The 12,380-nt window shown below is 37.3% G+C and overlaps 1 protein-coding gene across 1 annotated transcript; it reads right to left on the reverse strand.

Moving 5' to 3' along the window:
• Positions 1 to 3,752: 3,752 nt before the first annotated feature.
• Positions 3,753 to 11,636, reverse strand: LOC18435834 (Pyridoxal phosphate (PLP)-dependent transferases superfamily protein). Its single transcript, XM_006845872.4, has 2 exons — positions 11,535 to 11,636; positions 3,753 to 5,258 (listed from the first exon to the last, which is right to left on the reverse strand). Exons 1-2 carry the CDS (start codon positions 11,583 to 11,585, stop codon positions 4,110 to 4,112), a joined length of 1,200 nt encoding a protein of 399 aa, XP_006845935.2. The 5' UTR covers positions 11,586 to 11,636; the 3' UTR covers positions 3,753 to 4,109.
• Positions 11,637 to 12,380: the final 744 nt, after the last annotated feature.

Below are 12,380 nucleotides of genomic sequence, written 5' to 3' on the forward strand. Positions count from 1 at the left end.
TCAAAACGATCTGGTATTTTCCGAGGTTTGAGTTTGGAGCCTGATGTAAGATAAGCACTAGTGTGTGATAGGCTTTTTACCTTATACAAAAGTGGGCAAAATGCCTTACGCTCTAAAAAGCTGCACTCATGAGCCATAGAGCATGGGGCGGCCTTTCCATATGAAAAAAACAGAAGAAAAAGAAATCTCAATCAAAAGGTGAAGAAAAGAGCATCCATCCAAAAGCCATCGCAATATTCTCAACATCTTTTTATCTCATGGAATGGATTGAGCCCCACATGGGGCTAATGAAATTTGATTGGTGCCGACCATGGAGGAGGATTACATGCTTCCATGGTATGGATAGGGTACACATGTAGTCTTGATACCATGGTAAACAGTGTTGTGGACATTTCATAGGAGCAATAATAATGTTGTCCACATCTTTTATGAGAACATATATTATGCTCCTTCGGGAGCATAGTTTATTTCTACTCCCTCGGACAGATGACGTACTTGGGAGGATGCTTTCAGTCTGAATTTTTGGTAATCACCTTAGAATCACTTGATGATTATTCTTAAACATAAAATTTTAGAATTTGAGTTTTGTAACACTTAGATCCCACCTTGTGAAAATTGAACCGTCTCCATTCAATCTTGAGACATTTGTTTTTTCAAGTTCTTAGAGGGTGCAATTAGGTAATTTTTTTATTGAGGTTAATCTATGTGTAAAAGGGATTACATCCCTACTTTTGGGATCCTAAAACTAATCCTAGGTAAGGTTTTAACTGACAGATTAAATAAACAATTACTCCCGAGGGAGTAGAATATCTTTTGAGCTCTTTTATTAACAGCAATCGATTCGAGGTTGACAAGAGCTTAAGCGCCGCTAAGGTTGGAATCCTGTATTTGTCTCTTCATGAGAGAAAGCATCTCTCCCTTACTTTTTTATTTTTTTCCATTTCTAATTAAAAAGGTTAAATCCGTGATACTCTTAAGAGTCCAAACAATGCACGAAACACCCACTTGGGAGCATTCTTTATACGATGAGGAGTGTACAGGGTGTTATCTTTATTATGTAGAAGTATAGTGGACCTCTAAAATTTATTTGGAGATAGTAATTTTGGTGTCAGAAATCTTATGATGCTTTAAAAATCTATTTGTATCTTAGTTATGAAATTTAAAATTTTGAAAATGATACAAATTGAGCATATCTATAAATATTTGAAAATAGACGATCGAGATGACTTTTACAAGATGTGTTATTTTTAAGACTTTAATTTTTTTTTTTCTCCTATCCTTGCATCTTGAGGTCGAGATGATCAATTGGAGTGATCTCCAATATTATAACACTCCTGTAGAGGATTTTTGAGTTACACCTCACTACAAGGTTGCAACCTTGTATAAACTTTTTATTCTTGATATTTGAATTCTTTGAAACATTTTTGGATTCACATGATGAATTTACCAATAAAAATATTTTTCAGTTCTTAAAAACCAAGATGTCGCCTTTAATTAAATGCATGGTCTTCGTTCACTATAAAGAGGAATTGCGTTTGGGCAAGACCTCATATTTCTCTAAAAGCACAAATTTTTCAAAAATTTGCCGATTTTTTTAAAAAATCATGTTTTAAATAGAGACTTGCTAACTATGCTCCACCTACTCAATGATGATAAGACTTTGTTGCTCGATCGACTCCACCAAGCTACTCCACCAAGCTATTGCTTTTAAGGACATGATTATAACTGTAGGACTAGAAGCTCCAAGCATGAGTGACTATAGCGGTAATGGCTGCCATATTATTACTCAGATGGATAAGGTTTCCACAAGGATTAAGCGTTATGAAAACAAATTAAAGCCTTACCTCAAATCCTCATTCGAAAAGCACTGTCGGCAATGAAAATCTCAATGATGGCTCTAAAATCAATTTCCAACACCGAGAATAAAATTTGAAATTAAAAAAATGGTAAAGAAAATGATTAAAATCAAGTGGATATATAAACATATGAAAATCTTGAAAATGGGCGGTCTAGATATGTGTTGCAAGATGCACTATTTGTAGGACTTAAATATTTTTTTATTTTTTTTTCATATCATACATCTCGATATCAAGACGATCGATTAGAGGATTTTTCAACGTTAAAACAACTTTTTCTGGTTGATTTTTAAGATATATCGTTAATTCTACAGTTGCAACCTTATATAAACCTTTTTTCATATTTTTATATGATAACTGCTCCCATGGATGCTCTTAAGTCTTTGGAAAAGTCACGAGGGGTGAAAAGACTCAAAATGAGTATCCTCAACAATCAAGAAAATCAATCTCTTTTCCATAATAATTGTGTAGTTTAAAAAAAAAATTCATTTGTTTACCCTTTAGATAAATATTTCTTTGACAGCTAATATCCCGATATATATATGATGCAACCTTATAATGTAGAACTACAGATGCACATCAGGAAATGTAGTTTTAATGTTGAAAAACCCTTTGATTGATCATCTCGACATCGAGATGTATGGCCATGAAAAATAAAAAGATTTTAAGTCTAAAAAATAGTGCATTTTACAACATATTATCTACACCGTCCATTTTCAAGATTTTCATATGTTTATAGATCTACTTGATTTTAACCATTTTTTAATTTAAAATTTTTATAATTAGATATTAAAATAGATTTTGAGATAATCCTAAGAGCATTTTATATCTTATATACCATGGTAAAATTTGAAAGTGCACCTTACCTCGACAGCTACGGATGTATCCGTATGCCAACTACACCCATATATATATATATCCACACACACGCACAAAAATGATTTCATGTTGCCATACCACTTTAATATAATGAAATCATAGTTTAGAAAAACTATGTTTGTGGCATTTGTATGAACTAATAATCAATCCTAAAAAAAAGAATTCATTTTGTGCCTTAGATTTGGTCAAAATGAGTCCCCTTCAACACTGAATCTAAATCCGTGTAAGAAAAATCGAGCGGTTCAAATCAGAACTGCCCAGTTAGATCGACCACTGGCCAGTTCAGATTTCGTTTGGTTTTGTTGAATCGGCTGGATATTTTTTTAAAAAATAAAATATATATATATATAATCCCAAAAAATAAGGGATTTTATTTGTAATGTATTTTTTTAATGTTTTTCATCGTTTTGATAAATATTAGAAATTGTTTTGGCCAATAATATTTATTTTTATATTTTCTTATCTTTTTTTTAAAAAAATTAAAAATACCTCTAAATACAAATCTATTATTTGAAAAAAAAAAAATTTATTACTTTTCAACTGTGTTTGAATGTACATTGCTTAATCATACTTTAAATATATTTTTTATATTTTTTTAAAATTTTTTATATTTTTATTTTTTTAACACTTTTTTGATCGTCCGAAACTTGACTAATTAGACTGGTTTACCGGATAATACAAAAGAACCACTTAAGGCCCCATGTCCAACCATTCTGAATCGATTTTTCCTTCAAGGGGAGGGAGAGAACTTGAGTTTTGAAGAAAGCAGGTCGAGAAAATTGGCGTTGCCCTGCAAGGTGTTATCGCTTGTTCCATAAATCGCTAGGAATAGAGGGAGGAAAGAAAGCGAGAAGCCTTCATAGAAAATCCCATAAACCCAAAGCCAGTCACTTATTAGAGAACAATAAGAATAGAGAGAGAGAGAGAGAGAGAGAGAGAGAGAGAAACACTCGAGTTATAAGAGACGGAGAAAGAGTGAGGAGATTTGTGGGAGAGAGAGGATACTCCACAAAGACATTTCTCCTTCTTGCCATCTTATTTTTATTTCTAATTTCTTTCCTCAATCTCCAAACTTCAGATAGCTACAGTATTGGAGAAAATAGGAGAATTTTTCCCCTTTTCTAATTACCAAACATGACCTAGAAATACCAGTTTCCCACCGCCCTTGTATTTTTCTCAATCGACTCAATGGCAACAACGCCAACAACCCATACCCACCCAACCAACCAAGCATCCGCTTGAAATTTTTATTCAACAAGGACCCATCAGATTTACCACTGCTTTCAATACACCCCTTGGCTATGCCACTAGTATCATAAACGCGCACAATAACCAGAACCATAAATCTTAAACCAAAATGATTAAATTAGCTCCTCATCTCCTTAGCTTCTCCTTCATCCTCTCCACTGCCTTCCTTAACGTATCCTCATCCTTACAAAAAGTAAACCTCACCAGCTTCTTACCCTCCTCGGGATCCAAATAAAACACACTAGCTGGTATGGCAACCACCCCAACATGCTCTATCAAATGCTGACAAAATTCAATATCACTTTCAAACCCAAATGGCGTGTGGTCAACCACAACAAAAAACGTCCCCTGCGATGGGTAAACCGTAAACCCCACCTCTCTCAAACCATTCACCAATATCGCCTTCTTCGCCTTGTAATCTCTCTTCAACTCCTCGTAGTAAGAGTCAGGTGCCCTAAGTGCTTCAGCAGCAGCCCACTGCATGGGCGTTGACGTTGCAAATGTGAGGAATGAGTGGGCCTGCCTCACACCCCATGTTAGGTGGGGTGGGGCAACAGCCCAACCTATCTTCCAACCAGTGAGAGAGAAAGTCTTCCCCAAAGAATTCATGGTGATTGTCCTCTCATACATACCAGGAAGAGAAGCCATTGATATGTGATCCTCCTCTAAGGCCAACTTGTCATATACTTCATCAGTGAAAACCAAAGAGTCATTCTCGATACAAAGAGAAGCAATTGCATCAAGTTCTTCTCTGGTGAACATTTTCCCAGTGGGGTTATGTGGGGTGTTGATCAAAACTGCTCGGGTTTGTGTAGAGAAGGCTGACTTTAACTCTTCGATTGGGACCGAGAAGTCGGGGGGTCGGAGATTGATGGCCTTGATTTTAGCCCCTGCCATTAATGCAGTGGGCTCATATATGTCATAGAAAGGTGCAAAAACGATTACTTCATCACCAGGGTTAACTAACCCCAACATGGTGGCTGCAATGGCCTCAGTACAACCCGAGGTTACTGTGACTTCCTTTTCAGGGTTTACTGAGATGCCAGTGTCTTTCTTGAAACGGTCGGCTATGGCTGAGTTTAAATTAGGGATGCCATAACCCCTGGCATATTGGTTCTTGCCTTCCCTTATGGCTTTGATGGCAGCCTCCTTCACAAATTCAGGGCCATCAAAGTTGGGGAAGCCCTGGCCGAGGTTTATCGCACCATATTTGAGGGCGAGGCTACTCATTTGGGTGAAGATTGTGGTCTGGAACTTCTCCAAGCGCTTAGCCACCTGCAAGGTGTGACCTTGTCAATTGAATTTTCTTACAATATGGAACCATGACCTTCAACAAGATTGATGCTCCTGCCATGGAGTGCATGTTTCATGGTTCACAAGCAGAAGCACACGGGAATCATGGTCAAGTGAGTCTTACCATACATACTAACACACACTTACATTCATAGATAAATGTATATATGGTGTGCATACTGGAAACACATAAGTACACATACATATCACCCCACAGTTTATATAATCACAAGCATGTATAGGTCTAATGTAATATATTGCTTAATTTATGGATATATGGAACAAGGAATTACTAAAGAAAAGCCATCCAGAATAAGAGTAGCAAATATTAAGATCCACCAATATTGTATGGTGATAACGTGATTGTCAAAAATGCCGGAATGCAGCAGTATTTAAGTCTCTATTTAATTCTCTATTTAATTCTTATGTCATTGCTATTATAAAAATCTAGTTCCATTTTCGTATTTTTTTTCGTTTTTCCTAAGCAACAAGCAGCTAACAAGCATCTGTTGGCTGGAAACTAACAGAGGCCCAAAGTTAAGCTTGTTTCATCAAGAAGATCATTGTACACCACCTCCTCAGAGCCTCTTTAGTGCACCCTCATTTACCGATAACAAGAAAAACAAGACAACCTCCCATTTCAACAGCCCATCGAAAAAATTGCATTTTTCAACGAATGACAATCTCATTATCTTTCCCTTTTCTTTTCTTTTCTTTTTTCACATGGAGGAAAATTACTAACAGTGCAACAGGAAAGCTATAGGACATTTAAGAGCAACTCTCATGCCCTGATAAGTAATGGATTTTTAAAGGAAATCTGGGGCATTTAAAACTTTTGGATGCTCTAAGCACCTCTAAAATAGCATAATTGGATTTTCATGTTGAGAATGATGCCCCTTAAATTTCCAAACTAAGGGACAGAATGGAGTGAGCTCCACTAACGCAAATGCCCCTTAGTTCGAACAAAGGAAAACATGATGCAATGATCAGATAACTATGGGTGTAATTTGACAAACAGCAATGCGAGATTCTTAGTTACAAGGATAGGACACAGGATTCATCGGCAGAAGTTTGAAAGCTTGACAAAAAAGACCGTCAACTATACACAAATTTGGTAACGTTCTGAGAAAATTGTGCCGGATATTCCAATGAATAATTGCCAGTCCGAAGTACATGAAGAAAAAGGTTCACATTAGTACAAGTTTCCAAAGTTTCAGTCTTGCAGCAGAAAATTTTTCAGCAGACATAAAAACTCCAGTTTTATAGTAGGCTCTGCATAGCACACTGGTCCCAAAGTCCAACTTCGACAGCTCCACTCAAAATTAAATTAACGGTATCTGAATCCACCATAGAAACCGATGAAACCAAACTGGCCATGTTCAGAAGTTGCACAGTCAATAAAATAATGCAGAAACATGTGAGTGGAAACCCAATAGTCTCTCTCTGTGGAAAGCAGAGCTCAGGATTTCCATGGAAGGAAATCCAAGAAATTAGGAAGGAAAATCAGGATTTCTGAAAAAATGACGGATTCAAAATCACCAATAGTCTCACCATGTGGAAAACAGTAGGATTTCCATGGAAAACAAAGCTCCCTACCTCTCTTCATCTCAGAATGGAAATGGAACCATTATGGGCGGAACTTCTGTATATATTCTCTGCCTAAAAACCCCAAGAAAGAGAGGAGAGAGCCCCCTATTCATTTGTGACCATTTCCTCTCTTCTATTGACCCAAACACCCAGAGAGAGAGAGAGAGCGAGAGAGAGAGAGAGAAGGGGGGGGAGAGAGGGAGAGAGAGAGAACCTAAAAATGGTCCAGAGAAAGAAAGGGGGAGAGAAAGAGAGGGGGGGAGAGAGAGAGCCCAAAAAAGGTCTAGAGAGAGAGAGAGAAAGAGTCTAAAAATGGTACAATACCAACACCAGTAAAAAGTAATTGTAGAAGCAGACTCTGTAGGCAATCATTTTCACCTCCTCTCCTCACCTGCAGAACTCAGGTTTGATGATGTCTACTCTGAGGTTCAAATGACTCTAGTATTGAATATGATGATAGCTTTCTGGTGTTGAAATATTATGAATTTGCTAAATTCGGGGTAGAATCATTTCGGGGTTTAGAAGAAATATAGAGTTTTCGAGGGACTCAAACCAGTCCCTCCTCAGCTTTCAAGACTGTTTATATTTGTCTTTTGAAAAGCAGTCTCAAAGCCTCTACCATCCCACTTTCTTGCCAGTTGGCGGTTTCTAAAAATATGACTTTCTTTTTATGGGGGGGGGCAAAATTAAAAAATGCCATTTAAAATTAGATAAAAAAGAATGATGGGACATTTGGAATTAGTTCAAAATAACTAAGTGACAAATAATTCAACTCTTATGTGTCGTTTCATAAATTTCTCATGTGAAATTAATTCTCAGTCTAAGTAATGAGATCCACACCATTTTTCTGAATCTAATAAAGTATTAGAGCATGACCCAAGCATTCTATATGTTTTTTCCTTTTTGATAAATGACTAACCGCTCTTGATAGGAGACTCAAACTTAAGGGAGTAAATTTTTCAACGTGCAATCAACAAGGCCAACCGCTAGATTAATTCCTCAGTTGAATAAATAAGAATTCTACAAGCCAATAAGTGCTTCCAAAATTTTGAAAGAGCCTAAAATTACTATTTAAAATATTGTGGTGGATATAAAAACCGACACCCCTTGAATCAGCAGGCTCCTAACACCTTCTTGTCTCAACATATAAACTGTCTATCCATCTAACGGCTTTTCCTTTTCGTTTTTGTCAAACATATAGACTACAGGGCAAAGTTTCTAAGATTTAATTTTTTCCTCTTTGGGTAAATAAATTCCTGAGATTTGAATATCAAATCCAACAATTCATGGCCAAGTAAAACACTATAGCAAACCAACCTCCTTCATACAAAGCAACCCTGATCAGGGAAATGATCAAGGTTCATGTCACACTAAGTGGAACTAAAGGAGCATTATAATAGCCTCTGCAAAACCTTACACAAACCCCCTATGAGACTTATAAGGGTAAAATAAAAAATTCCTGCCTCTGCTCTTTTCAGAACTACTGCAATGAGGAGCATTTGAGCTCTCATGGGCATCCAACCATGCATTAATCCTAAAGAACTTAATTAAACTGGCCTCAAAAGATCAAAATTATGCTTTCTAAAGGATTCAATTAAACTGTCCTCAAAATATCAAAATTCTAGGGAAGAAACCACCAAGGGGAAATCAAGCCGTACAGCCTTACCACTGGGCACACTAAAAGCCATGGTCCTAACTCAACTTGATATCAAAGGCCTATCCAACCAAATCGCACAATTCCTAGGCATGGTCCTAATCTTAGGCCAAGGGCAAACTCCATTGATGAGTAGACATTTGAAAATCCCACCATGACAACAACCTTACCTCCATCAGATATGGTCTCTGATCAACGATAATGTTCCACAATGATTTTCCTAATTCTAGCACTAGCCAATTTAAGGAAGAAAGTAGTATTGTAATCCCCTTCTTTCTAGCACAAAGCTTAAGACTTCATCATGAATGAATCTCCTCTAGATGCAACAAATCCTGGTAAGAAACTCTCAATGGTACTGTACAACTATCCTCCTCTTCCAAAATAGGCATTTGTCCTCTTCTTCCAGAGTGGCACCCTTCAAGAATCTTTGCTTTGTGTCTCTCCATCTCCTAGTGACCTCCGCACTATATGTCTAAATTTTAATTTTTCCTTTATCCACTGCAATTTCTGCGGGACTCTTAAGATAACCCAACCTTGACCATGATAGACCCCATGCCATTTCTTTACATCAACTTTAAGATTCAGATGCTTAAAACCAAATGCAGTCAAATATAAAGGGGAAGGGCCAGCTACCCAGAAAAGCAATTAACAAAGAGTGGTCGAGGATCTGACAAGGGTTTAATTAGCTAGTTTTTAATACATTTAGTAAGAGTTAAAAAATCTGTCCTCAAAAAATCATTGATCGTCATCGTAACTTGAGCTTCTTCATTGCTCATCTGAGAAAGACAACGAGACCACACAACATAAACTCTGAGCACTACCACACTGTAGAAGTCATCCTACCCCTATGAGTCTGTAACGCACAAATACATGCATATGTTTGACATATTGGCAGTGAAACTATATCAGGTTCATACTGAAAGTGATACCGGATTTCCAAATGGTAATAGGATACGTGTAACTGTAAAAAGAAAATCTCAAATTAACCTTGTTCAAGATTGCAAAGCCTAAACAATCAGAGGCATTTTAATAAGTTGACACCCAAGAGGCCCAACTGAAGACAATAATACTTCTGCTTGTTCAATATCTCGCAAAAAGGAATACATTGTTCTACTAATTAATAACTAGGGGTATTTTTGTCATTTGGCACCCAAATGCCCTACGCATGTGTAAAATCACATAAATACCCTAATTGTTCCTCATTCGGAACTATAAACAGTGTGCTCCTTATTTGTAAACCTGAACAAGCAGAGCTATTTGGATTATGTGGTTGGGGCCTCCTGGGGGTCCGAATTAATGAAATGCCCCTACTTGTTCAAACTTCCCAACCCAAAACAAGGGCAAATTGGGAATTTTCTAGTACTTTTTTTTTTTTGAGGAGGTAGCTGAGAAAAATTACCTTTGTAAGAAGAAAATAAAAAAGCAACACTTAAATGCTAATTAGGATCAATGTTCTCCAACTCAGTTTGGGCCATGGGCTCAACCTTTGCCCGAGCCAAGTTACTGGGGAGAGTTCAAGTGGAATTGGCCTAGTAGTGCATGCCTCAAAAAAACCATACAAAAGAAAAAAGAAAAAACAGGTTCCCAAAAAAAGGGGAAAAATCAAGTAAAGGGCAGACACAGGCCAATGTTAAATAGGATCAATGTTTTAAGGAGGTACTTGAGTAATTTTACTTGATTAAAATGAAAAAAAAAAAAAAAACACACTCAAATGTTAATTAGGATAAATGTTTTATAACTCAGCTTGGTCCATGGGCTCAACCCCAAGCTGAGCGGAGTTACTCGGGCGAGTTCAAGTGGAGTTGGCCGAGTAGCGTAAGCCTCAGAAAAACCATTAAAAAAAAAAAGGATTCCCAAAAAAGGGGAAAAATCAGGGGGCAAAGGAAAGCAAGGGTAAGATTTCTGCCTCCTTTGAGTGAGAGAGAGATGAATAAGGGGGTGGATCTGGCCACCTCTTAGAGAGAGAGAGAGAACAGCGAGTGGATTTCTTCCCCTTTGTACGAGAGAGAGAGTTGCAAGGATGCAGATATGCGCCCTTTTAGAGAAGACAGATGAAAAGGGGGCAGTTTCACCCCCTTTGAGAGAGACAGATGGATAGAGAATGAGAAATGGAAAGGGTCAGAACTGCACCCTTTTTAGAGAGAGAGGAAAAGGAGGGCTGATCTGCCCCTCTTTGAGAAAGAGGGAGAGATGAAAAGGACACCCTTTTTAGAGAGAGATGAAAAGGAGGGCTGATCTGCCCCTTTTTGAGAAAGAGGGAGAGATGAAAAGGGGGAGAAGATCTGGCTTATTTTTAGAGAGAGAATTCCAAGGGTGTGTTGGCCCCTCCAATCACCTCGGCCATAGGCCACTCAACCGAGTCTTGGAACACTGAGGAGGATCATTTGACCCCTTAAATTTTTGTGCAAGATGTTTCAAGTCCTTAGATGATACTTTTCCTAAGTTAGGAGAACTCCCTATGAACAATCTTGTGACATAGTACATCCTGTGTTTTAATCCAAAGCCTTATGAAATGTTCTTCAAGTAACAAAATATAGAAAACAGACATTTTTAAGACTACTTGATATGATGGTGTCTGCTAATTCCACAACAACTATGACGAGACGACAACAAGAAAAAAGGAAATAAAAAGGAAGAAACAAGGGTTTGCCCTGGCTTTTGCCATAAGCAGAAAATCTAGGCAGTCGAGGTGTGATAGTGTCGCCCGTGTTTTGGGTGAGAAAAGCAAAAACGCAAGTAGAGATGGTAAAAACATGGGTACAAACAGCAATGCCAAAATAAAAAGGAATCCAGTTTCAGACCAGTAATCCTCTCCGCAAACAAATAAAATGACTGAAGTTCTCTCATAACGGAACAAATGAAAGAATACATCTCATAACGGATCAAATAAAAGTATACATCAGTTGAGTGCTCAAAATACAAGCCTAACAATCACATAACTAATACCCAAATCAAGCAATTCAAACCCATAAACACCAAGAAGAATAGATTTAGGGTTTATTCTCGTTTTTACTTACCTGAAGAGGAGGGGATTTGGAGGCCTCTTCAACAGGAGTAACAGTGGACATGGCTGCGGAAACAGGACGAATGCCCTTCCTTTGAGGAAATTGCAGAGCTCTAAGGAGTGAAGACGGTGGAGCTGCCAAGGTTAGGGTTAGCGTGTTTTTGAGTGACGAAGTGCTAAAAGTGAGAAACGGCATCTCCATTGACCATACATAACTAGACGTGCAATGAATCTTAACATAAAAATCAAGCGTAATGAGCTTTCCGTTTCTTAGGTGGCGAGATGCTGCACGCCATTTTCATTCTTAATTCAAACATTCAACGATTTACCGGAGGAAAATTGCTTCATGCGGGCTGCACCGCATTTCTACATATACGGTCCAGAAAGTGTAAACCATCATCTTGAAGATGGATGCACGTAAACGTTCCATCTAAAAAGACCGGAAGCGAACAGTCCAAATGTTTTCTTGTTACGTTTTTTAAAATTTATTTATTTTTTCATATTTATTATCTCCAATGTTAGAGATTACATGGAGATAATGTTAAAGATTACATGGAGATCATCTTAAAATCCATCTCAAAAATAAATTTATTAAGAAGCTTGCATTTCTACACACGTGAACTTGGCCACATGGAAACTAGGTCCTTTTTTTTTCTTTTTTTTGTAACACTTGAAATATGGAGAGACGTGTCCCAAGGTCTAGACACGTGGTTTGATTTTTTAGACACTTTTATGGAGTGTCTAATGGCAGTTTTTTTTTACACATTTTTTTTTTGGAATTTTTGTTTTTGAATTTTAAAAATGTCAGTTTTCAATGAACAATAATTGTTTTAAAAAATAAAATATATCTGAATAATAA

This window comes from Amborella trichopoda, chromosome 4, assembly GCF_054954075.1.
Source record: "Amborella trichopoda isolate Santa Cruz 75 chromosome 4, AtrichopodaSantaCruz75HAP2 v2.0, whole genome shotgun sequence".
NCBI classification, from domain to species: Eukaryota; Viridiplantae; Streptophyta; class Magnoliopsida; order Amborellales; family Amborellaceae; genus Amborella; species Amborella trichopoda.